Source organism: Syngnathoides biaculeatus, chromosome 17 (assembly GCF_019802595.1).
Source record: "Syngnathoides biaculeatus isolate LvHL_M chromosome 17, ASM1980259v1, whole genome shotgun sequence".
In the NCBI taxonomy this organism is placed as follows: Eukaryota; Metazoa; Chordata; class Actinopteri; order Syngnathiformes; family Syngnathidae; genus Syngnathoides; species Syngnathoides biaculeatus.
The window spans coordinates 20,363,917-20,390,119 of NC_084656.1; the positions used below are offsets into that span (position 1 = coordinate 20,363,917).

The 26,203-nt window shown below is 44.9% G+C and overlaps 2 protein-coding genes across 8 annotated transcripts; one reads left to right on the top strand and one right to left on the bottom strand.

Moving 5' to 3' along the window:
• Positions 1-555: 555 nt before the first annotated feature.
• dab2 (DAB adaptor protein 2) lies at positions 556-14,220 on the bottom strand. Of its 5 annotated transcripts, none has more exons than XM_061800989.1 (15): positions 13,984-14,220; positions 8,543-8,821; positions 7,561-7,700; positions 7,016-7,114; positions 6,804-6,935; positions 6,648-6,731; positions 5,897-5,923; positions 5,782-5,817; positions 5,490-5,552; positions 3,553-4,089; positions 2,107-2,224; positions 1,560-2,021; positions 1,220-1,374; positions 959-1,039; positions 556-852 (listed from the first exon to the last, which is right to left on the bottom strand). In XM_061800989.1, exons 2-14 carry the CDS (start codon positions 8,694-8,696, stop codon positions 974-976), a joined length of 2,073 nt encoding a protein of 690 aa, XP_061656973.1. In that variant the 5' UTR covers positions 8,697-8,821; positions 13,984-14,220; the 3' UTR covers positions 556-852; positions 959-973. The 5 variants fall into 5 exon arrangements, with proteins under 5 accessions (XP_061656973.1, XP_061656970.1, XP_061656971.1 ...); XM_061800986.1 differs by having other exon boundaries at positions 1,440-2,021; positions 13,984-14,216; XM_061800987.1 differs by lacking the exon at positions 13,984-14,220 and adding an exon at positions 13,455-13,645 and having other exon boundaries at positions 1,440-2,021.
• A 2,026-nt stretch (positions 14,221-16,246) lies between these two features.
• c9 (complement component 9) lies at positions 16,247-25,565 on the top strand. Of its 3 annotated transcripts, XM_061800992.1 has the most exons (12): positions 16,247-17,075; positions 20,729-20,940; positions 21,800-21,890; positions 22,358-22,508; positions 22,924-23,065; positions 23,145-23,283; positions 23,354-23,575; positions 23,665-23,905; positions 23,980-24,111; positions 24,701-24,876; positions 24,978-25,212; positions 25,310-25,565. In XM_061800992.1, exons 1-12 carry the CDS (start codon positions 16,914-16,916, stop codon positions 25,465-25,467), a joined length of 2,061 nt encoding a protein of 686 aa, XP_061656976.1. In that variant the 5' UTR covers positions 16,247-16,913; the 3' UTR covers positions 25,468-25,565. The 3 variants fall into 3 exon arrangements, with proteins under 3 accessions (XP_061656976.1, XP_061656977.1, XP_061656978.1); XM_061800993.1 differs by lacking the exons at positions 16,247-17,075; positions 20,729-20,940 and adding an exon at positions 21,304-21,424; XM_061800994.1 differs by lacking the exons at positions 16,247-17,075; positions 20,729-20,940; positions 21,800-21,890 and having other exon boundaries at positions 22,434-22,508; positions 22,883-23,065.
• Positions 25,566-26,203: the final 638 nt, after the last annotated feature.

Here is a 26,203-nt window from a genome sequence, read left to right on the forward strand (position 1 = left end):
ATATATATATATAATTACCCAGGGCAACTGCTATGTCTAAATCCCATTTTTGTCTTTTTTTTTCCATTTAAAAAAAATATAACCACTTCCTTTCCTTCCCTTACTATTTCCACCTATTATGTTTGATACTAGCCCATATTTCAGTTATAACTCAATACTTATTTGCGTTTTACCCTTTTTCTCCCATTGTCTACTAACTCTTCCTCTTATTTTGCCATGTATGAGCACACAAAGTGATCCAGTGGATTAATTTATTCTACTCATTGCTAACAAATAAATTGGCAGAATTTTGTGACATCTGTGATTTGGGTGGGTATTTTTTTTTTTTTTTTTTTTTAATGGAAGAAAAAAAAAAAAAAGATTTGTCATAAAGGTTTGGTATGGTTAAGTGAAATTGGATCATTTTCCACTGGTATAATATCCAATCTCTCACAAAACCAATAACTTAATCATACATTTCTACACATATTAAAGGTATAAACTGACAAATATGATTCCCCCCCCCCTTCCACAAACATCATTTGCTTGACTTTCAAAATAAAATGTTCCACAAACTGCAGCTTTATCAATATTTTATTCCTTTTTTCTAATTCAGGCAACATCGGCGGCGGGTGTCTTCGGACACTTCGCGTACAAAAGTTCCCCCTTTCCCCGGTTTTCTCTTCAGCAGATCACGACGTAACATGTTGGGATCGACGTTCTTGGTGGGGGGGTGGGGGGGGGGACTACTAAATCAGACAGAACAAACAACAGCGACGACAACGTGGGAAGAAGTCTGGACGGAGGCCGCCGTTTAGGTCGTCTCGCGGCGGTTTGTCACTGAGATGCTACTTCGTGGGATCTCCATTTTAGCTGAGGAAACAAAACCAGGAATTTAAAAAAAAAAAAAAAAAAAAAAAAATGAAAAACAAAAAAAATCGATGCATGGATAAATGAAAGAAATGAATTCATGACTTACAACAATTATTAAAGGTCAAGCGAAGGGATTTCCGAAAGGATCTCCGAAGGCACCGGTGGAGTTCTGAGCAACAGGAGCAGTCTGTCAAATTATAAATCATAAATCACACCAGGCACCACATCATTTTTTTTTTTAAATTACTCAGCTCTTCATCATAAGGACCAACAATATGAAACAGTCAGTCGGCATCAAAAATTAGCGCTCGTTGTCGATTTATTTGGTTTGACCCAGAAGTCTTCGGACAAGGACACAAAGCTGTACCATCGGGGCAGGCAGGGCCTCAAAAGGAGCGGCGTTGGGGGCTCCAAACGCCTCGTCGAACATGTCCAGACCGACGCTCGGTCCTGGAGCCGGACTGTTTGAGGAGAACGCGGCATCGAAGGGGCTCTGGGCGTTCAGGCTCGGAAGCGGCGCGTCTAAACGGGAAAGAAGACCGTGTAAGGATGAAGGACAAAGTGTCTGCACGAGCGGGAATCCTTACCGTTAACGGCCACCGACATCTGTTTGATGTCAAAGTCATCGTGGTCTGCGGCATCTTGAGCCAAGCCCACTTTGCTGGAGAAGTACTGGTCGAACGCTCCCGATTCTGACACCTGCTCACCTTTTCTCGCCGGGATGGCGGGCGGCTTGGCGAGCTGGAAGTCCTTGAACATGTCTTTCCCGGTCTTCTGCTCTTTCTCTCCGAGGGGGTCCAAGGCGGTGAAGGCGTTTCTCTCCGGCTTCGGTGGGGGGTCCTTCACGGGCGGCCGGGGAGGCGGGCGGGACGGCCCTTGCTGCTCGCCCAGAATGGGAAAGGGGCTGGGTTGGAAGGGGTTGGTGGAAGCCGGGTGAGCCCAAACTGCGGGCGGCGCAGCCGGATGGCCCCAGGCGAGATGCGGGGCGCCAAACTGAGGCGGCATCTGTTGACCCCAAGCATTGGGGGGTATGGGAAGACCACCGAAGGCAGACGGCTGAGGGTAGGCCGGCCCGGGGGCTGCGTACATGGTGGGCGCGACGGTGGGCGTTCCCCACATGCCCGCAGGAGGGATGCCGGTGCTAGCCGGTGGTCCTAGCTGAAGATCTCCTGGACATCAAAACATTGGTTTGAAAAGGTTCTCGGACAAACCAGCAACCGTTTGACTGGCTAGGCCCAAACGCCGCCATCCTACCCAAAGCCGCCATGGAGGACTGAGCAGAGTGGGCTGAGGTGTTGTTGAAAAGGTCGCCGGCAGCCGACGAGCCTTCGGGAGCAGCGAACAGTTCCACACCGAACAGGTCGTCTGTTGACTGTTGAGGGAACATCGTGAGCTCCCAATAAAAACACAGCCATCTTGGCTAAAATGTTCTCAGACTCAGGGTGCCTCTATGCAGTCTTGATCCTACCCACTGGAGTGGGTTTTAACATCAGTTCTTCAGTTTTTACCGACTAAAACTGTAGCAGACCAGCTCAGACTCTCGGTATTGTCATATGATGTCTGAAAGGACTTCCGCAAATACATCAACGCTGAGCTGTTGCCAGCGCCGGTTTGGAACTACAACCAAAACTACCATCTTACGCATCCCGCCGACTTCTAAACTCAACACGGATGCCGCGGGTGCACCCCGAGTCGGCAGTCCCGAATACGTACGCCGTGACGCTACTTTACCAGCATGCGTTGCCACTTAGCAGTTCGTTATCGGCAGTAGCGGGAGTGTTAGCAAAAACCAGGAAAGAAGGTTACAGTGCAAAAAAAAAAAAAAAAAAAAAAAGTGACATTTGTGACGTGTTCAAGGGAAGCTTCTGTCCACAGGCGCATGCAGTTCAGACTGACCCCTTCCAATCTATCTACAATTGGTATGGAAACCCGTTTGAGCATTTATATAGTAGCTTTGATATCCAGGTTAAGTTCCATGTACTAGTATGCTCCATGTCCTCACTTATGAGACAAAAGTAAGAGTAGAAAGACATTTCTGCACTAGCAACTTTGGAATGCGATAACATGTTACGAGGGAAACCTACATTATACGCTACTCGTGAGGTACTAGATGCTAGCTAGAGGAACGTCAACGTAGTCAAACAATAGTATTTGCTTTGCTGCACTAGTAACATTCTATCTGACACTGACAAAGAATACTAGTATATGGAGCCGAAGCTTTGTATTCTCAGTCATATTTAGAATATTCAACACACCAGGCAAAACTTTGCAGTAGCTAACAACTAACTAATACTGTTGACATTTGTAAAGGTTTTACTAGTCAACATCTACTAGTGATGCGCAAGATGTCAATTGGTCGAAATTTTCGGGTAAAACTGTTGAGTCGAGTTCACTACGCTTGGTCAATGTTTAATTCTTGAATTTGGTTAACTAGCAGTACTCGTAGCACAGTTTTGCCTCACAATAACTTAGTTCTACCAGAAGAGCCAAATTGTCTTACTAGTGAGAACAAAGAGCGTACTAGTACACAGAGCTTAAGACGGTCAGCAAAGATACAGAATGAACGCCGCGACGGCTTTCCATACGTCACGCTTCCCACGGAGACCAAGTGCCACCCGCCGAGAACTGCATGCAGTAGCCGCACGTGCCACCTTCAGGCGTTTCGCACATGCAGTCGACGGAGTCAAACGACAAGGTCACCTTCTGAGTCCTCCGACCTCGTCCGGCCTTCGAGCTCTGCGGAGGCGGGTTAAGAACCACCGAGTCCTTGCTCGCAATCTCTGCGGTTTGGGGGCTCGCGCCGTTAGAAAAGGGGGAGGCGCTCGAGTCGAAAAAGGGATTTCCGGGGGACGGACCCGACCCCGAGTCGCCGCCGTGCGGTATTTTGCCCCCGAGCGGCCACTGGCCGTTACCCAGAGCCAGAATCACGTTCATAGTGGTTAAGCCCCGCATCTGCTGGCTGAGGCGCTCGGCGGTTCCGTTCAAAGGGTCGCCGACGGGAGTCCCGGCGGAGACCGCCGGCCCGTTGTCGGGACGGGGCGTTTGGGACAGCGGGTCGTCTCTGAAAGGGTCGCTGTCCGGGGTTGGAAAGAAGCCGAACGGCGAGCAGAGGGGATTCTCTGTCTGGGGCGGCGCCCTGTGGTCGGCGGCACAGGAAGTTAAAAGCGTTCCCTTTATGCAATTCTGATTGCTGTCGACTTCGGCGGCGAAGTCCAGCAAGAGAATATCATTAGAGTCCTGGTTCACATGAGAGGGAGATGCAGAGATCAGATCAACATGGGAGGGAGGATATTGGGGGGTGAAGAACACACAACATAAATCAAATCACAAGAGAGGAGCATTTAAAGCTGCTACGTGCAAAGAATCAAAAATATATTCAGAATTCCAATCCAGAGTCTTCTGATCTTTTCACCAAAATGTTCCGCAGAATTTTAACATAAGTGCTGCCTTGAGAAAAAAAAAAAAAAAAAAAAAAAAATCATTTGTTCCGGTAAACCGTTTTTTTACCCTCACTGAAATGATTGAAATGTCATAAATCCTTTCCAAATTAAAAATTTATATTGTACTTAGCTTCGCACCGACTATAGGCAACTTTTTGTAGCCAATTCATCCCTGTGAGCGCTGTTACTGTCTGTCTACATGTGTTGCAACACCATTGGTTTAGTGTTTAAGCTTTATTACGCTGCCACATACAGTAGATGCTATTGCTTAGTCCATCTATGGCGTTTCCCCATTACGCATCAATAATACAGCTGACACTAAAGCCAAGTTGTGTGGCAATTCTTTGATATTTTTTTTTTTTTTTATGTATACTTTGACAAACTTCAACTTACGGCGAAGACATTCACGAAACCTGAGTGCTACTTATGAAGTGAGCAGGTCAAAAATTAAAAAATATATATTACCAATTATTATTAGTGCAACAGTGAAAAATAAGCAGACTGCAAATTTTAGACGCCATTCCATGGTAATTATTGTATTCCAAATATTTAAACATTTAAAAAAATACATTGTAAATGTATAAATTTAGTATACAAGCCCCACAGTGAAAAAATATATATTTCAAGATTAAATCAAATTTACACTAGTAAAGTTATTCAATATTAAAGCAGATATTTAAGAAAAAACTGTTTATTTATTCTTGTAATATGAATAATTGCTCTCATTTTATTTTCAGTGCAGCCCTAACTCCTTTAAAATTATGTTTTACATGATCAAATTTTTATTTTTTTGTCGTGAAACTGGAAAGTACAATCCATCTGACAAAAAAAAATAAAATAAAAAAAAATGGGCATCATTGACTTCCTCAATGGCAACAATTTGATATTTTATTCAGCATTTCTTTTGGTGCAAAAGGTTTTCCTATCAAGCATTTTTATTTTTTTTTTTGTGTGTGTGTGTAGCAGCTTTAAAATGTTCGATGATTTCGCGTGAAGAGCAACTCAATTCTGAAAAGAACCAACTTTTTTTTCCCCCCCGTGACAATTTTGGCCACCACGTTCTGTTCACAACTGAGTTGACGCAAAGATCATTTTGTAGCATTACTAGTTGTGAGTATTATTATGAATCTTATCGTTGCTTTCCCCCCCGAGGACGGCACGACGGCGACCGAGCCGAAGGGGCCGTCGCGCACTCACGTTCGGGGACTGGACATCCGGCGGGGTCGACATGTCTCCGAACAGGTCCAGCTGCTCCACCGGCTGGTGGCCGAAAACATAACAGAAATCATATCGACATGTTCGATGAAAACATAAAAACAAGATAGTACACGGGGACAGTAGTAATTAGCAATGTCTCGATTGTGTTTTTATGTTACTTTGGTTGCGGGGAAAAATTTATCCGTAGATCATTTAATGATCCCAAACATAACCTGGCACATTTTACTCCACCGGATGTGACTCGATTCACGTTAGAGCGTCGTTGACTTACGTTGGGGTTTTTTACCGGTGCGGCGTTGCTTCCATTCTAAAAACAAATATTACAAATTATCAATAGAAGTGCATTAAAGAATTTTGTTCCATTTAAAGTGCTTCAGTGTGCTCACCTCAACGACCGCGCTGCCATTTTCTCCCTGACAAAAAAAAAAAAAAAAAAAAAAAAAAAGTCAAGATATCAGAGGGAGCAAAATTATATTATATATTTCTGGAAAAAAAAAACTGGTAAACAAAGGCCTGATTCAACTTAAAGTAAAACAACAAAGTACAAAAGAAAATACAAAAAGTAATTCTATTTTCACAACGTATGGAGTATAAAGTACACCCAACAGATCTTGTTGCAAATCGTCATCTGAAAAATATTAAAGTTTACACAGTTGTGCTTTTACAAGTTTTTCAAAAATTTTTAATTTTTATTACTCAGCAAAAGTAATGTCAATTAAATCATATGAAAAGAATTAATCACTGTGCATCATGATTTAATGCAGTTCAATTAATTGAACTGCTTCTGGTGTGCCCAACTTGCCCACAAGAGGGCAGTAGAATAAAGTCTTCCAGACAATAAGTTCACAACTACTGTGACAGAGTAAGTCACTTTTTGGATAGTTTGATATCCTCTGTCTACATGTGCTACTCCACCGTGTGTGTTCAAATACCTGTTGCTAGCACCGAAACCTTTGATGCTAAGTGTTAGCCTGTCAATCCCGTTTTCCATTGATGTGTTAGCAATAAGCTAGCCAGGGACAGTTGCGCCGTTTCAAATACTTTTGAACCCACTGTCTGTTCCTCGTTACTTCCTACCAACGGGTATCACTTGATTCGGAGTGAACACAAGGAGGCGGTCTGTCCGGCTCTCCTTACCTTCTGGGAGGCCTCAGCCTCTTTCTTCCTCATGTTGAAGATGACTTGGAAAAGGTCCTTCAGGTCAATGACCAGCGGCTCCGCCTGCCGGGCGACACGTGCAACGGCGCGTCAGGAACGGGCGATCGGACAAAACGCGACCAGCCGCTCGAGAACCTGTTGCGCCGTCTTGATGGCGAAGAACTGATGCTGGCCCTCGGCCCCGCACACGTAGCCGAAGGCGCGGTTGTCCGTCACGTCTCTGGCGATGAAGGAGATCTTGTTCACCACGTGCTCGTGCTCAATCGCCTGAACCCGGGAAAACCAGATCCGGTAAGAAGGATAGAAAAGCATGCGGACCGTAACCCTCCCCCAAAAAGTAAACCTACTCCCGATTTCTCATCAATGATCCTGATGCCGGTCATGGAAATGTTGATCCAGATCCGCTGTTTGTGTTTCCCTTGGGAGCGAGCAGCTACCGCCATGCCCTGGAACAAATCACATCACACATTCACAACATAGCAAGTGTCTTTCGGCTCGTCCCGTTAGGGGTCGGCCCAGCGTGACATCTCAGATGAACGCTCATATTTGTTTGGGGCAGTTTTTAACGCCGGATGCCCTTCCCGGCGCAACCCCTCTTGGGGAGTAGAACCCCCAGTGAGGTAGGAACTCACGACCCCTGATTTACCAAACCAAGTTCAGGATTCTGGGCTTTTGTGAGAAATTTCAGGTTTAGCCTAAAATGCGGTGTGCTAAATTTGACCTCTAAACTTCTGAACGTCCAACTCTTCAATGTTGCACATCCTCAGCGGCCCACTGGCATTTGCAGAGAGACTGTAAAAGTGGCTGTCCTTGGAGATTTAGGCTACTGATCCAAACAGCAGTTCTGAATTTTAAAGCTCCTTGTCGGACTAGTAGCGCCGATAGTAGTCACCTTTAGCTTCATCATGGAGTCCTGGCACATCTTGTCCCCTCGAGGTTCGGGAACATCGTCAGTGCCGATCAGTTTGGCTTTGTACCTCACGCCGTCCCCTTGAAACCTGGCCAGCAGGTACTCGTCAGTTTTCTCCAGCACTGCACAAGAAAATCGTACTCCCATTTATTGTTTGTGGGGTATGAATGTGTGCATGAATGTGAGGGGTGGAGGGGGAAGAGTGAAGATTCAGGGAAAAGAGATAGTGAGGGTGGACGACTTCAAATACTCGGGGTCAACGTTACTGAGCAATGGAGAGTGTGGTAAGGAAGTGAAGAAACTGGTCCAAGTGGGATGGAACAGTTGGCAGAAGGTGTCTGGTGTTCTGTGTGACAGAAGAGTCTCCGGCTAGGATGAAGGGCAAAGTTTATAAGACAGTGGTGAGGCCGGCCATGATGTACGGATTAGAGACGGTGGCACTGAAGAAACAACAGGAAGCAGACCTGGAGGTGGCAGAAATGAAGATGTTGTGGTTCTCGCTCGGAGTGAGCAGGTTGGATAGGATCAGAAATGAGATCCTTAGAGGGACAGCCGAAGTTGGATGTTTTGGAGACAAGGTTCGAGGGTGCAGACTTCGATGGTTTGGACATTTCCAGAGGTGAGAGGGTGAGGAAATTGGTAGGAGGGTGGTAAGGATGGAGCTGCCAGGGAAGAGAGCGAGCGGAAGACCAAAGAAAAGGTTGGTGGATGTTGTGAAAGAGAACATGAAGACTGTGGGTGTTGGTGAGGAAGACGCACGAGCTAGGCTGGGGTTGGAAAAAGATGACATGCCGAAAGGAAAAGAAGAAGATTTATCGTTTGTCGGGCAGGGTCATGTGAAACAAAAACACTGAAACAAGGTCCTTGGATGGCAAAAGAATTCATTTACAGAATTCCCAGTTGGAGAAAGACTGCCTTTTAACGTTCCCTCGCAGTCCTTTACGAGTGTACTCGAGAGTCTCACCTTTTTTCTTGTCCTTCCGGAACGGGACCTTGGACGCGGCGGTCGCAGGAGAGGCAGGAGGGGAGTTTGACGTCGAGGCCGCGGGTGGCGACGCGGCGCTCGGGTCGGCGACGGTGGCGACGACCGGCACGTTGGCCTCCACCACTGCAGACATGGCGCGAAGAGAGCGTGCGAGTCTCACGGGAAGAAGGGACCTCGGTCGGTGGCTCTGGCGGACGGCAGCTCAGCGTTCGGCGGGCGGGAACGCTCTTAGCATCCGCGCATGCTTCACGTGGTACTCTGCAATAATTCATCGAATAATTGCATCACTTCATGACTAAAAATGCGTGATCGCTGCGAGACAGGAAGATGTTCAAACTTTTGAGTCATCTCACGCTTGCAAGTGGTTAAGAACTGACTGCATTCGCTTAAATGAACAAATGCTAATAAAAACGTATGCTAACCAGATTCATACACAAGCTGCCGATAGCGACAACTCAACACGCATCCAGCTAGCCAACTCTGCACTCTCGTTTGCTGATGGCACCCACGGCACTTCCCGGGTCCCGCTTTTTAAAGCCGTACACACTCAAAGTCAAAAGGATGACAGTAGAACATGAAAAATCTCACACGCTAACGATGCAAAATCAATTTTTCCATCCAACGGGATAATCGATTACACTCAACTCAAAAGGTATTCGATAGTTGCAACCCTTCGGAGAAGTCGTGAAATATGTTTACAAAGTTTATCGGCCCGTCTGCTACCGAACAGAGTTTGACAACCTGGCAGTAAACTTTTACAAGCTCAAGAGAGCAAAGGCTTGTGACCAATAAAAAAAATCATCTTAACCTCGTCAAACCTCCGAAGTGACAAAACATGCTGAATAAGACCAGGTGACTGCTTTTTTACACCGCAGACAATAAGCTACCTTATGGCCTTTTCCTTAATAAATTTCAATATTCCGATTCCAAAAGGGCAGCGAGAGTGTAGTGAGGAAAGTTTGTCGCTTACAGCCATTAACCAGTGAAAACAGTAAGATACCAATTTTATAAAATTTAAATTAGGGGTGATGTGACAAACTGAGATTTTCTCAACTTCTCAAAAAACTGCACCGCTCTCCATTCCAGGGTGACGCAACACCGCCATCTACAGCCATCCCTTCAGCATGACACTAGTTTCCAAACCCGGATTCCACAGACAAGCTTTCACGCCACCCTTTCGAACAACATCCCCTACCAGTGGATGCGCTGTGGCAGTAAACAGATTCCAGTGAACGGCAGAGAAATTAGCGGAATGTTTGAAAATCAAACTACGATGCCAATCCCGGATCAATTTACCGTAAATTCCGGCTTACAAGCCGCGACTCCCCCCCGCACACGATTTCAACCCTGAGGTTTATGCAGTGATGCGGCGCTGGCGTTAGCGCGACGCTGGCGTTAGCGTACCTGGTTATAAGCCTCGGTACACAAAGAGTTTGCTATCCCCGCGCTAGCGTTAAACTCTGTGTAGAGGTGCGCTCTGTAGGCCGCGAATTACGGTAGTTCATCTCAAAACTATCTCAGAGAGACAGTCAAGGTGCACGACTTGAACATATGTGCTTGACACCAACGCTTTCTTAGTTACAACAACAAAAAAGTGGTAATTTGTGAATAGCGGACTGCGTACAAGCGGGGCCGTGTAACTGCACCATCCTCTGGGTTAAAATGTTTCAATTTTGCCACCTGATGGCGCCACTTTTCCTCCCATAGATTGACAGAGTACTAATCAACTTTCTAAGTCTTTTTGTCCGGTACATTCAAATCTTTTTCATGGTGGTGTTAGCGCAACAAAGCAGCAACCCATGAATTTCGCAAACCGTCCAAATGAAATGAGCGGACGGGTATCGATCGGACCTGGCGCGATCAGCGCAAAAACCACACAAAACACCTGACATGAGAACGTACCTCTCGGACCGGTTCCAGAGCGCGACGCTAACAGTGCGAGACCGAGCAAAGGTTGCACGCGGGCAAAGGTCGAAGCGGCTACGGCGGGGCCCATCTGACGCCGGCGGCGTCAACGATCTCATGATGCTCGGCTAAGCATCTGCTGATGGAAATCAAGAGTCGAGCCAACGTATCGTAAAAAAAAAAAAAATAATCATAAAAATACGAATGCGAGATAACGCGGCAAATCGTACGAACTTTACAGCGCGCTCGTGCCCGTTTCTGAGAAGCCTCCAAGCTCCTCCAATGATTAACGCTGATGTGATGATAGCTCATGTGATATCCGCATGTATTCATCAATTGCCTTTTTTTTGTTGTTGTTGGGGGGGGGGGACGCATAACTGGTAAAAATGTATAATGTCTTTAGAAGTCACAAAAAAAAAAAAAATCAGTAGCGCCCATGAAGACTTAAAAAAAAAAAAGTACATTTACAAATAAAAACACCACATATTTGTTTCACTAGTTGACAACATTGAGTGTCAATTACTGTAAACTCCAGTAAAAGTTATTGTTTAAAAAAAAAAATAGTGAGACTATATGCCGATATTGTTTTATGCTATATTTTAAGTCTGTTCACTTTGCTTTAACGGAGCAGTTTTCGTAACTGTTATTATTCCGTCTATGCTAACTTCTGTCAGCCTGGCTTCCACATCACATGTTAGCATTAAGCTAGCAGACCTTCTTTGAATAGTTCTGCGCTTCGGTTGAACATTTTGGCGTTTAAAACGAACGAATCCAAAACCTTTCGGGTTTTGCTTTGTGAGACTCTATTCAGGATAGACGTCTCCTCCGCCCGTTGCCGCCTTTCCAAGTGAAACAGGATTTGGGCACATTCTGGAAACCTGAGTATGATGGCTAAAATATGTGAACCCTCGAGCGAGCCTTGCGCTTTACTCAAACACATTAAACGAGTCGCTTTTCACGACCGTGAACGGTACGACAGCGCCGGGACGACCTTGGCCGGCCCAAAGCATCAATCCTGATAAATAACAGCCTTGGTGGAGGTCAAGTCAGGCAGCTGCACCATTTAATCTTAACTGCATAAGTCTCAGAACCACGTGTCTGGTTCTGGTATCTTGACACAGTGGCAGTGGCACCGCATAGCAGTGGCTTCTGGACCACACTCGCAATATGTGAAAACCACGAAGTAGCAACCACATATTGTGTTAGCTTTATGAACCTTCCGGACTCTCAGTCACCCCCACAGTCCTATTAACCCAGGATTTGTTCATATAAATACGAATCGGACATTTTAACGGCGTGCATCCGAGCTGTACGTCACCAAACAAAAATGGTGGATTGAAAAATAAAACGATTGCTCTGGCTTTTCAAAGCCTAGCGTGCTTCAAGAAAAACATTAATGGGCTAAGCCAACAACAGCAATTAGCCCACGCTGAAATTTCCACCTTGAGGGAATTAAAAAAAAATTAAAAAAATGAAAAAAAAAATACACATATACCAATTTGTATTGCCCGGAACCACGTTTGGCCACCGCCCATGTTTACCCAATGGACACAAAAATGTATTTAACTCCTATCAAAACACACTACCGCATACCCAAATAATAATGTCTACGTTACCTCAAAAAATACCTGGTGTGAAATGTGGGCCTCGTTAGCCGAACATAACGCTAGTATCCTGCTATATGAATAGCAACGGGTGGATGTACGGGTTAATTGTACCTTCTGCTAGCTTGCGGAACCGCTTTTAACAGCTCCGTCGATCATTGTACGTCACTGGCAAAGATAGACACACCTGCCATGTAATTAATTATTTGACCAACCAAATTTAACTCGATAATTTCGCCCCGCACATGTAGTTGCATCTCAAGTTTGCCCTCGTAAAATCTCCTACATTGGGTCGCTTGTATCTCTAGGCAAACAATACAAATCAGAGGTATCGAGGGTATTTTTTTTTGTCACAGGCCGCACGCTAGTTCTGGTTTAGCTGCGAGGGTCGTTACGACGGTGAACTCCAATACCAGGTATCGTTATCAAGCCGATACCAGCGGGTACTAGTGAAGGTTACCGATACCAGCCTCCTATTCCTAACCCCACCCCAGAAAAATAAAATAAAAGTCCACTTTGCCAGTAGTTACTACTGTTTGAATCATCAGTAAGAAAGAAAGGTCTTCATTTACAATTAACTATAATTAATTGAAATTTGATGCATAAAAAGTACTAGTAGTATCGGTACTAGGTAGTCAGTATCTGATTACTCAAAGTGATAAAGTGTTAGCCTAGATAAATGTACAATCTGCTCAAATGTACTAAAATTGCTGAATGATTACTTTTTAAATTAGAAACCAGTTGGAAAAAAATGTTCAATATTCCTCCATTAAATAAAAAATAAATGATAGAAATATTAAAATAAAGAAGTTTACAGTACCTAGACGTCGCTAAAAGGCAATCAGCAATTTTGATTTTAGCAACAGGCATGGGAAAAAGAAAAAAAAAAAAAAGACAATTTGCTTTCACGGGCCACGTGAAATCCCGCAGCGGGCCGGACCTGTCCCCGAGAGCCACAAGTTTGACACCAGTGGTCTTAAAAATTCAAAAATGATATTTAGTGGTATGCGTGGTAATTATCTTTAACTGGTGTTAGAATTATGAGGTTGTTGGAGGAAAAAATAAATAAATAAAAATAGATAGATAAAAAAATAAAATAATTAAAGAATCAAATTAAATAAAAAAATAAAGAAAATACAAAAAAAAAAAAAAAAGATAAATCTCTGAAACCAAAAAGTTCAAAAACCATTTTCCTTCCTCTCCATTAGTCTTAATTGGACACCTGCCTGTGCACGTTATTCAAAAGTTTTTTTTTGGGGGGGGGCACTTCCTGAACTTCCATTGCAAACGCAAACACGTGACCTCGCGATTAAAAGTGAGCTGATGGCCGTCAATTACGGTTAAAAGACTTCATCGGGGACTTCGGGGAGTCATGCACGAACCTCAAAAGTCAGCAGAATTCGCAGGGGGGGTCGTACGGCAGGGGGGGGGGGTGGAAATGTCACAATCGCGGAGCCGTCAGGAAGCGTGAAGCGCTGCACATCTGGAGGAAATCAGCCCAGTGAGTCAGCGCGCGAGTGGACGAGATGTGGTGAAACGCGGGCAGGGCGCACGCGCGCGCACGCGGGGGCCACGCATGCCCAACGCCGGGGCCTCTCGTCCAAAAAAAAAAAAAAAAAAAAAACGACCGGGGAGGAGGAGGAGGAGGAAAAGAAAGGAGGAGGAGGACAAGAATTACAAGAAGCTGCGTGGGCTTGGAAAGTCATTTTTAGACTCCTTGCCTGGTTAAAAATCACTTCCCCCCCCCCCCTCTCCCCCTCTCACTCTTTTGATTTAAAAAGCACAGAAAGTTCATAAAAACATATTTAAAATCCACACGAAGCGCCCAAACTCCAAAAAAAAAGACAAATAACAGCTTGTCAGACATTCGTGGATGGAAAGTTGCGTGGAGAAAAAAAGTTTGTAACTCACCCTGTTTTTCGGGGGGTGGGGGGGGGGGCAGGGGAAAGGGGGGAGCCCCTCTTGAGGAGTGGAGGTCGGCGTGCGTGTGGAAGAAAGAGGCGAGTTGCCGGTGAGATTTTTTTTGTTGTTGTTGTTGGGGTCCCCCCACCGATGAAGTGGAGCACGGGAGCGCCTCGCACTCTCGCCGCGACGCAAACTTGACACTCTTGAAGGCTTTTCCTGTCTGCCGACAAGCGTTCGGGGGAGGGGGCGGGGATGAGAGTGGGGGGGGGCAGTGGGCGGTCCTTCCCTGCACCAGCCCTGCAGGGTTAAATTATCCAAAAATCCACGATTAATCCCACGGAAAGACACTTTTTACAAACACTTAAAAAAAACATCAAATAAATTAGCTCATATTTATGTGCCACTTAGAAATTGAGTGTTTTGTTTTTTTTTTCACTGTGGGTTTTATTTCGCTTGTGCGCAAAAAATAGCTCCCTCTGTCGTCACGAGCGGTCACTGCAAGCAAGAGGAGCCAAAGATAATAAAAGCGATCGTCACAATATTTTACACTATGAGCAACATCAAGAAAAAAAATAAAATTTGCTCCACAAGTAGCACCATAAAGTCCAATATTAAATACAGTAACATTACTGAGTAACTAATTAGTGGGGGGGGGTTCATATTATTGTACCACTATGCAGTTTATTTAATCATGCAGTGATTTAAAATAAACATATCCACTTATTAATTCAATTAAAATTGATTGCACATGAAATTGAAGTAACATTTCTACCTGTATGTTTAAAAAAACATTTCATTAAAGTAAATGAAAATTGATTGTTCTATGCTTGAAAATTAAATAAAACTGAACTTGAAACAATATATTAACTATAGAACCTGATAGATAGATAGATAGATAGATAGATATAGATAGATAGATAGATAGATAGATAGATAGATAGATAGATAGATAGATAGATAGATAGATATGATTACATCAATTTATGAACTCATTTTGGAATCAGAAATGAAGGGTAATGTGTTTTTCAACTATTCACGTTTGGTAACAAAATAATCCTTGTAATATCCCAACTCTACCATTTATGGAATATGACCATTTGAAATTTTGGTCCAGATTTTGATTTTGACAAACTAGAACCTCAAACTTTTGAGGTTGACAAACTAGATTTGCCTCTGCGGGCCAAATAAAATCATGTGCCGGGCCGGATATGGCCCCCCGGGCCTTGAGTTTGACACCTGTGCTCTATTGCATTTAAAAATGCGACATGCATAGCTAAAAGCATCGTTCAAATATGCTTGTTTAAATTCTATATTTTAAATGTTGTGAATGTCATGAATTTAACAACTCTTCAAAAGGAGGACCAACTGTTTACTAAACTAAACATAAAACAAAGAGAGTGACTCATATTTAAAACCACTTTGTCTTGAAGTCTGCTAGCTTAGTGCTAGAAACGCCATAGACAGGCTAACTAATGTCATCATCGTGGCAGTGTTGTAATGCTTTAAACTGTTTTTTTTTTTTTAACAATCAGTGGTGCAAAACATGAAGACAGACAATACAATATTCTCGGGTATATATTCTTTATCCTCTGCAAAGAATAACTAGCATTAGCTGTCTGTATGTCTGTATTGGACTGCTCGCATGTGGCCAAATACCAGAAAGAGCAGCCCAATGTCCATTGAAATGAAGCAAAAACTATGGCAAAAAATTAAGTTTCTTTACACTGTATTTAAAGATCTAATTACCTTATTTTTTTTATACGTACATATGTAAAATATGTTTTTTTGGGAGGCTGGAACAGATTAATACAATTCCCATTAATTTCATGAAGTAAAAATGTGTCTTGATGAACGTTCGCTACCTTTTAGTGCAAACACTAAATGTGAAACTTCATACACGGGCTAATGAAAATTAGCATAGATACCCACCGTCTAGACTCTAGAGCAGGGGTGTCAAAATCTTTAATCACCTCAACATATACAGACATGAAACTTGAAATGTTGGTAGAGATTTTAGCAAGAATCATGGAAGTTAACACACATGATTTGCCTTCTCGGGCCACATAAAATCACGTGGTGGGCCAGATCTGGCCCCCGGGCCTTGAGTTTGACACCAGTGGTCTTGCCTCTCAAGTATTGTGGTACTGTTTTTTTTTTGGTTTGTTTTTTCTTTTTTAATGAGGCGACTTTGCACGCGCGAAGCGATTTTGACGGCCTCCTCTCCCGCGTTTCCACTTCCTCCGACAAATGGAATGAGAAAAGCTGGACGCGGATGCAACGCGGTGGGCGTCACGAAACGTAGCCGGGGGGGGGGGGGGGGATAAATGCTCCGCCGGTGCCAAGACGGAGAAAGAAAAAAAAATATGGAAAGTAGAGCATGAGAAGAAATAAACAGCAGATGAGGTGCCGTCGCCGCCATCTTTGCTTGGTTCCAGCCGCCGCCGCCGCTTCCAAGGACTTCGAAGTTTAGAAAAGAAACCTCGGCGAGGGGAGGAATTGCCACATTCTTCGAGCGCGATACGTCAGTGTGACTCTTTGCTCGACTTTCACTTCTGTAAAGTGCGCAAGAGGAGTCATACAAGCGACGCGGTCACATGTCCGACAGGACGTTAGCGGCACTCGCAAAAACGGTCAGGGATGTCGGGTTTTCGGGTCACATTTCAGGATCTCGAACCAGGACCTGAATGACAAAATTTGACCCACGGATGGACCGATCCATTTTCCGGGTTGGCATTCAAACTTCTGCTTTCGTCGTACTGTTCAAAATTCGAGATCATGAGACTAAAACAAAGTTCCGAAACGATCCATTTATCCATCCATTTTCTGAGCCGCCTATCCTCACAAGGGTAGCGGGAGTGCCGGAGCCTATCCCAGCTGTCATCGGGTAGGACGCGGGGTACACCCTGAACTGGTTGCCAGCCAATCGGAGGGGACATATGACGATCGCACTCACAACCACCACTCAAGAACAATTTAAAGTCTCCAACGAATGCAAGTTTTTGGGATGTGTGAGGAAACCGGAGTGCCCGGAGAAAACCCACGCAGGCACGGGGAGAACATGCAAATTCCACAAAGGCGGGTCCGGGATTTCAACCCAGGTACTCAGAACTGTGAGGTCAACGGTCGAACCAGTTGTGCCCCCTGTTTCAAAACAAATAATAAGAAGAAACTTACTCATTACAATGAGAAAGTTTCTCATTACAATGTACATAGCAATGTACCTGCTAGCGGTACCTTCCTGCGTACATGTAGTCGTATCTTATTTACCTGCTAGCTGTAGCTTCCTGTATAAGGAATAAGGGGTCTTTTATACATGCACACATGCAATGGACTAGTTACTCATTACAATGAGAAACTTACTCATTACAATGAGAAACCAGTTAGTTTTTTCTTTTTTTTCAATGTCCCTTTAGGGGCTCCGTGTACAGTAAAAGTAACTGGTTTCTCATTGTAATGAGAACCAGTTAGTTTTTTTTCCACTGTCCCTTTATGGGCTCCGTACATTACAATGAGTGTCGAAAAACGGCTACTTATGGGTCGTAGCTTATTTACATGCTAGCGGTAGCTTCCTTCGTTCAGGTAGTCGTAGCTTATTTACCTGCTAGCGGTAGCTTCCTGAGTAAGGAATTAGGGTCTTTTATACATACACACATGCAATGGACTAGTTACTCATTACAATGAGAAACTTACTCATTACAATGAAAAAACAGTTAGTTTTTTTAATGCCCCTTTAGGTTCTCCGTACATTACAATGAGAGTGTCGAAAAATGGCTACCTAAAGGTTGTAGCTTATTTACCTGCTAGCTACCACATGCACACATGCAACGGCTACCTATGGGTCGTAGCTTATTTACCTGCTAGCGGTAGCTTCCTGCGTTCAGGTAGTCGTAGCTTATTTACCTGCTAGCGGTAGCTTCCTGAGTAAGGAATAAGGGCCTTTTATACGTGCACACATGCAATGGACTAGCTACTCATTACAATGAGAAAGTTTCTCATTGCAATGAGAAACCTTGGACTGAATGGACAAAGGAGCAAACGAAAGACTACGAACTGAGAGAGCCATCATACAGACGTCAGGAATGTCTAAAATTTGCAGTGATTGGATGTTTCCAATGGTTTTGATGAGACGTAGAAAAGGACAGAGGAAGGACATCCTTCCTCGCATCCGGTCTTCTGCTGACAGAAGCTGATTTTTTTTTGTGGTGTATTTTTTTTTTTTTTTTTTTTTTTAAGTGAGAGGCAGATTCGTGACTTGCATATCGACTGTTTCTCTCCAGAATATTACAAGTTGTAGGTAAAAAATAAATAAATAAATAAAATAACCAAAGGAAGTTGCAGATTTTGTTCTTTTGGATTTTGAGTGGGCTTGAAATTAAATTATATTTTCTGTGCGGACAATATCACAGACAAGAATGTGACCCCTTATAAAAGTCCCTTTTAGCGTTTTTGTAAAGATGGGAATCAAAGAATAAGCAACAACGCGGAGGTATGCTGATAATCCTCCGATGACATCGGAAGAAATCCATGTACATCGAGAATGTAACCAGCATCAATTCGGGAAAAAAAGCTTTTATAGCTCAGAGTGAGCACAGTAGATTGGTGAAGTAGAAATTATGTTTTAGATTCAAATGCTAATGGGATATTTTCCACTCCATTATAAAAATAAAAAGTACTCCCTAAGGACTGACGGTCACGGACGTGTTGCATTCCCAGCAGGCGTGACACAACCGCCACGACTGGAATCACAACACAACAATAAGTCACTTTCTGACGAAGCATTAATCACAATTCTGACGGTCGGCACTAGCGCTTATTATTTTTTAAACATTAATTATATTTATAGACACGTAGAAAGAAGATAAAAACAATAAAATAGTCTAGCTTAACGTTGACAAGAAGCGACGATACGTGTAGCAGGTAGATGGTCGCCAGCTAGCTCGTTAGCGGTGAACAATAAGACGAAATCTTTTTGAACATTTTTAAGATTCATCCAAGTAAATAAAAATGATGAACACGTGTATCTTAACATTGATTAAAAAGGTACAACGATAGCTGTTAACTACTCTGCAGCTAGCTAGCTGGTTAGCGGTTGCAACTCAAGTTGGTATTGTTGCTTTTTTGGGTATCTGAGTTTTACTTGAGCATTTCTTTTCTGATGACTTATTACTTTTTATACCCTAAAAGGTTACGACTACTTGAAAAAAAAAACACATACAGTGGATTTCAGTTATTAACATTAGCTAAGACAGCATTTTGATGCCTTTTGACATCATAAAAGTCGAGTCAACACTAGCTAGCTCTTGGTATTAAAAAAAACATACATACCTTAACTCCGGGCCTACCTGCGCACCTGGTGATTAGCCTCGGTACACAGAAAGAGTTTAACGCTAGCGTGGCCGTGCTAACGCCAACGCGGTGCTAACGCAGTGGTCCTAACGCTAACGCGGCGGTGCTAATGCTAACAAGGCGGCACTAACGCTAACTAGCGCAGCGGCCGGTAATTATGGTAGTTTGTTTTTTAAATTCGGTACAAGTAAAGTTATTAAAATGGGTATTCACTACATTTTTGGGTAAAATAAATCACTGAATAAAAATTGATTGCCACGTCCGAACCGTTTGAAATGAAGTCCCAGCAAATGAATGGCATTGGACTTCCACTGGACCCTCTCACCCCTAACCTCCCGCCCAGACCCCAAAAAACAGGAAGTCTTCTCTAGTCAGTACAAACATTGGCCAAGTACCTTGCCCGAGCCTCCAGCTTCCTGCTCGGAGGAAACTGCAAAATCTTGTGAAAAGCGGTCACATCAGCACATACAGTACTCGCGAGCGCAGAGCCCCTCTCTTCGCATCTTCCCTATAGGAAAGACCCCCCAACCCCGTTAACCTCCCAACCGGGCAGGACGGCGCTATTGCGAGCCAGCAGAAAATGGCTGACGGCGCACTGATTACGCTGGATCGCGCTCGACACAATTTATCTGCATTAAAGCCTCTTAAACTATACGCTCGTTTGCTGACGTGTCGACGCCAGCAGTTAGCGATCATCAGCAAAGCGACGCCGACTTACATTTCGAAGCGGCGTTAAAATACAGCGGCGCCTTGCGTTTGAAGTTTACTGACAAAGTAAACATCAAAAAAGAGAAGTCCATTTTGTGTACTTTTTAAAAAGCAGTTTTTCCTCAAGAACATCTGCTTAGTGCTAATGCTAACCAGCATTTTAATCCCCACTGCCAAGCTAAACATTAGCAGAAGCGACAGACAGTTGAACACAAACGGTGGAGCAGCACACGTTGACAGCTAATGTAATGAAAATCACTGACATATATTCTTTTTCCAACGGAAAAAATGATGCGATATTGTAGCAGAAATAGACATACTATTCTACTTTGTGTCTGTTGTTGTTGTTGTTGTTTTCCTTTCGGCTTGTCCCTTTCGGGGTCGCCACAGCGTATCATCTCAGATGAACGCATATATATGTTTGGCACAATTTTTACGCCGGATGCCCTTCCTGACGCAACCCTTCTCAGTTATATGGCCTACCGGACCACGAGGAGCGGCACAATTTATTGGATGAGGCACAAAGTCTTTCATTCTTTACGTTCTATTTAATTATGTTCTGTGTTTTATTAGGGGAGGCGGCTTGGAACGGATTACTGGAATTTCTCAGATCTCGAGGCGCTATTGTCTTTGTCTCATGAAATTGTATCAATTTATTTCCAACAGTTTTTTTTCTCCTTGTCCAATCAAATTTCAGCCTCTGGGTGTCCACCTAATCCGCCACGGGCCTTCAGAAACTGTAGTTCTGGTCCATGAAGCTTCCACTGGATCAGCAACGGGACAGTTTTGTTTAGCCAATCGCATTTCAAGTCTGTCAGCTCTTGGGTGCCATCTGGTGGACTCCAGAACTGAAGAGGTCATTTCATCAGGCTTACACAATGTTGTCTTTCCAACCGTCTTTTATCTAAGGTATTTATTCTAGATTTTGGGGGGGGGGGGGGGGGGGTAAAGCACTTCAGCAAAAAAAAAAAAAAAACAGAGTTCACCGTAAACTTGTCAAATAAATTTGTTACATCATCCCAAAACTGCTTTTCCTACGGTAAAATTTGAAGCGCTGGGCCCGAATTCTCTTAAAACTCAGAGAAACGCTACGGCGTGATGGAGGAAAAACTGATGACTCGCCTGGACGTCAAATAAAACTGAACAAAATCTTCAGTTTTCTCGGAACAAACGTTACCTCCGCGGTTTGGGAGATTCCCGGCCCGCCGATCAATATCGACGAGCGATGTTGCGCTTTTGCAACACGCCAATCATTGACAGAGCGACAGCTTAAAAGTCCTTTTGGCCCACGGGTTTTCGTTCATTTTGGTTTTTCCCGCGAGTTCAACATGAGGATCACGTTTGCCGTCCCGCTGGGCCTCTTTCTGATCTTGGGGTTCCCTGGACAAGGAACGTATGTATCGCTTCGCGTAAGCCATATACCCGTTCCGATATTTTACTCGTGAAATGTTCTAAAATTTCACGACGAACGTCAACCTTAGCAAAAGCTGCTAAACCAATTTGAACTCATCTGATTCACTATACAATGCTCACAAGTAGCGTAGAAATATTGTCAAGAAAATGAAATGGGCTAGCCTCCGCACGCTAGCCGCCGTGTTTTTCGTTTGGTCTCTCTAGACTAGATCGGCTACGTAGTTGCTAAGTACTTCGGCAAAACAAACATGTTTCACAACAGTTTCAACGGGCAGATAACAAAAACGTAATTCTCCACTTCCTCCCGTGGGAACGTTCGCCCGAGCTAATTCCACCGCTAATGTTTCGTTTCCAGGGGTGTGGAACTTCCTGATCCGCCCGCCGTGGACTGCGTCTGGAGTCGCTGGTCCGAGTGGAGCGCTTGCGACCCGTGCAAGTTAACCAGAGTGAGTCAGTTTCAATCGACGCCACGAGTGCATCATGGGAATGACTCGCAGGACAAGATTTATCCTCCTGTCATTTTCTGTGTGACAGCGGTTCATTAAAGTCCATGACGCTTTCTTTCACCACGTCGGGGAAGCGGCAGTAAAACAGCCCAAAAACCAGATGTCAGGGGGTGGGGCCTAGTTGCATGCTCGATGTGATTAAACCAAATCCATGAGTGTAGAAATAAGACTCAAGACAAGATCTAAACATTTTACAGACGGCATTGTCCGTTATTTTCCTCCTTACCGATCTCAGGGACTTCCGATGGAAACTAGCTACGTAGCTAGACAGACAGCATCGCCAATCTTGCGTGGAATGTTTTCTCTACACGGCTCCTGACAAATACTCAATTTCGCTTTATTTCCTTAATATTACATTCTTTTGATCCGAGAATTGCGATGATGATGATGTCACATTTGATGGTCAGAGACGTTCTCGGAGCACCGTGGTGTTCGGGCAGTTCGGCGGCGAGTCTTGCCATGGTTCCATTGGCGACCGGGAATCCTGCGTAAGCAACACGACATGTCAACAACCTCCACGACCTTCTTGCTCCGACACGGAGTTTCAGTGCGAGTCGGGTACGTTACTGTCTTTGTTATTACTATTTTTTTTCCAGACACAATAAAATAATCCCCCAGAGAAACTGAATCCTACTCCTAAAACAATCGCTTAGATATTCCACAACACCAAATCTTTTTTACCGAGTGGAACGGATTAATGGAATTTCCATTCATTTCTATTGGCAATGTTGATCTGAGATACGAACGACGTGGGTTACAAACCTGATCACACTACAAATTTACCACTTAAGTCAAGGTACCTTAGGACCAAGATGTCACAACGTGGCGCCAAAGCACGACTTTTACCAGAAAGCGCACAAGACAACAAAGCGTCGAGAATTTCAGCAAATAAATGTGTAGTAAAATGTGTGTAAGCGTAACTTATCACTCAGGGAACGAGGATGAGTACTGGTCCTGGAATTTTGCGACACAGGTTCTTGCATCAGTAAGAGGCTGATGTGCAACGGGGACTACGACTGCGAAGACGGATCCGACGAGGACTGCGAACCAGAGCGGCGTCCGTGTTTTTCCGACGTCCTGGAAAACAACGAGCAAGGCAGGACGGCGGGATACGGGTACGACCGAATGGATTCTATAAAGTAACACAAAGAGTGGTCAGCCATCTGAACCTGTCCCCCTTTGTCCCTGGACCAGAATCAACATTTTGGGATCGGACCCTCGCATGAATCCCTTCAACAACGATTACTTCAACGGTCGATGCAGTCGGGTGAGGAACCCGAAAACCGGAAAGGACGACCGGCTTCCGTGGAATGTCGGCGTGCTCAACTATCAGGTAAGCCAGAAAGAACTACCACGGCAAGACTGGCACGATACGTTGACCCCCCTCCCCCCTCGTTTTCCAGACGCTGGTGGAGGAAACGGTCTCCAAGGAAATCTATGAGGACACGCATAGCCTGCTAAACGAGATCCTGACCGAGATGAACAGCAAGGTGGACGCGGGGCTTTCCTTCAAGTTCAGCCCGAGCGAGGAATCCATGTCGAACATAAAGGCCAAAGTGGGTTTGGAGCTTCAGTACGAGAAGAAAACCATGATCAAGGAGCTTTCCGAGTACTCCAAAATCAGGGTAACTAACGTCCACCGGTATCTGGTTTAAAATCATCTCTCTTAGTGATGATATCCGGATAATCGGCCCTTCTTCTTCTTCGGGGTCAGAACAAGAGCTTCATGAGGGTCAAGGGCAGGATTCAGATGAGCACCTACAGGCTTCGATCGCACCAGCTCCAAGTGGCCGACGAGTTCTTGGCGCACGTCCGTTCTTTACCTTTGCAGTACGACAAGGGCACCTACTTCGCCTTCCTGGAAGACTACGGAACACACTACACCCAAAACGGGAAGTCTGGCGGAGAATACGAACTCATCTATGTTCTCAACCAGGACGCCATCAAGGCCAAAAGTACGTCAGTCGTCGCGCGGCGCCTGGAAATGCTGACGGGAGCTCAACTCGTCGTTTGTTTTTTCTCTTTCCAGGTCTGACCGACAGGAAAGTTCAAAAATGCCTCAAATTGGGCGTCACGGCGGACCTGACCATAGATACGGTGGTCAACTTGGACGCAAACGTCAAAACTGACGACTGTAACGACGTATCCACAAAAGCGCAAGGTTTGCGTCTACTCATCGGGAATTTGTGGCGTTAAGTTGTTCACATTATGCTAACATATCGTGTGAAAACATCTCAAATGGGCTGACAGAAATTAAAATAAATGTTACGGGATTTATAAACCATCAAAAAACTGTTATAGCAAATGATACAAACATGGCTAACAGCAATACTTAGACGAGTCTTTCTGATCTGTGGGAACAAGATTAGAGATGAGTTGCGGTTCTTTAAACAATTCTTCTTCTTCTTTCTATAAGGATCTCCTCCCCTACTTCGACCCATTCGAAATCTCGTTGATTCCGTATCAGATTGACCTTGCACTCAGTCTCTGATCTAGTTCCTCCAAAAATCTCCTTCCGGGTTGAGGTCAGGATTGTGCAAGCCGGTCAAGTTCATCCAGATCAGATTTTTCTCGTAGGTGTCTTTGTGACCCTTGATTTGAGCACAGATGCACAGACATGTCGGAACAGGACGGGGGCAAATCCACAAACTGTTCAAATGTCCTAAATCTCTTGGTACGGTACCATTCGGAGTTCCTTTCACTAGAGCTGAGGGGTTAATATTGCCATTTTTTCAATTTTTCGCCCGCAGATGAGATCGCCGGGAAAGCCGTTGTGGACAAGGTGATGACGTCCGTGAAAGGGGGCACCCTAGAAACCGCGGTGGCCATGAGGGCTAAATTAAATAAGGACGGACTGATGGACATCAGTACCTATCAGGCGTGGGCTCGCACCATCGCCGACGCCCCGGCGCTGCTCAGCAGTGAGGTACGAAGCGAAAGCTTTGCCCGTGCAGAAGAATTCCCGAGGTCACGGGGAATTGTCTTGCGGGACCTTGATCGGCATCTGTTTTCCGGTTTCTCCGACAGCCCCGGCCCATTTACACGCTGGTTCCCCTGGACATGGCCGACGCCAACGTGAGGATCGCCAACATGAAGCGGGCCACGGCGGACTACGTGGCGGAGTACAGCGTTTGCAAGTGCAACCCGTGCCAGAACGGCGGCACCGTCACGCTGCTGGACGGGAACTGCCTGTGCCTGTGCCCGCACCTCTTCGAAGGAATGGAGTGCCAGAACTTCAGAGGTGACAAAGCCAAGTACACAGGTGAGAGTCCAAACCTCATGACGCATTCTTACCGCTAAACTCGACTGACCAATTCTGTCACATCATCTTTGTCGACCGGATTTCGTTTGTAACGTAGGCGAACGGCCCGAGGTCTCTGACGAAGGCAACTGGTCCTGTTGGTCCGGCTGGTCTGACTGCAGCGGGGGGAAACGCACCAGGACACGAGACTGCAACAAAAACAGTCTCCCCGGTGCCTCCTGCAAGGGGGACACCAGCAGTGAAGAGTACTGCTGAGGAATAGAATACTGCCCTCTAGTGGTTCAGATAGCTGGCCTGCTTTTGGATGCAGATTTCTACGGTTTTACAATCTGGCGGGGGGTTTCCATGGTACATTAATGTGCGTATATAAAATTATTTCATAATCTTCATGGTGTTGTCGATTTTTTTCCGAAAGTGAGAAAAAAAAACGGAATCATAAAGCGCCCTCACGTGACATAAATGACAGTGACAGTCACCTTTTAACCATTTTTTTGAACGACAAACTGAAATGTGAAAACACTTGCATGTCGCTGCTGGAGGCCACGTCTCACAAACGGATCCTCACGCGCGGACTATAGCGAACCACGTTCAGAACGCAGAGCACGTGCCGTTTGTTATGAAAGTCGTCTTTTTAAAAGCCGAAGGGGCACGTTCCGTCCCTTCACAAATGGGAACCAGACATGAAGGAGTTGAACGGGTGAGGTGCGGTTCAGGTTCCTGGGCGCAGTCGCAGTCCTCCGAGGTCAGGTTGAGCAGGATCAGGATCCAGCTGGATCGTCCTCATGTCTTCCTCACCTCACAAACTACTCACAAGTCACTCCCAGAATTGATGACTTTTTGTTCCGCGCGCTGATCCTGGTCGCAACTCTCGCGGATTCTGATCGGACCGCATCGCTACGGCATCACGCAGGCGCAAAACTCAATCGTATCTTTCACGACAGTTGAACTGGATTTTGTTACAAAATGAAACTGGTTTGAGGAGTGGCTGAGT

Bases quoted from the DNA above. Each gene is read 5' to 3' on its own strand.
- dab2 (XM_061800986.1), bottom strand. From the start codon at position 8,696: ATGTCTGCAGTGGTGGAGGCCAACGTGCCGGTCGTCGCCACCGTCGCC. The intron at 7,115-7,560 runs GTGACTACTATC...GATTTGTTCCAG, and splicing joins ACTCCATGATGAAGCTAAAG to GGCATGGCGGTAGCTGCTCG. The intron at 1,040-1,219 runs GTACAGCTTTGT...ATAATTTGACAG, and splicing joins AGGCCCTGCCTGCCCCGATG to ACTGCTCCTGTTGCTCAGAA.
- c9 (XM_061800992.1), top strand. From the start codon at position 16,914: ATGACGATCGCACTCACAACCACCACTCAAGAACAATTTAAAGTCTCC. The intron at 20,941-21,799 runs GTATTTATTCTA...TTTCGTTTCCAG, and splicing joins CCAACCGTCTTTTATCTAAG to GGGTGTGGAACTTCCTGATC. The intron at 23,906-23,979 runs GTACGTCAGTCG...TTCTCTTTCCAG, and splicing joins GGACGCCATCAAGGCCAAAA to GTCTGACCGACAGGAAAGTT.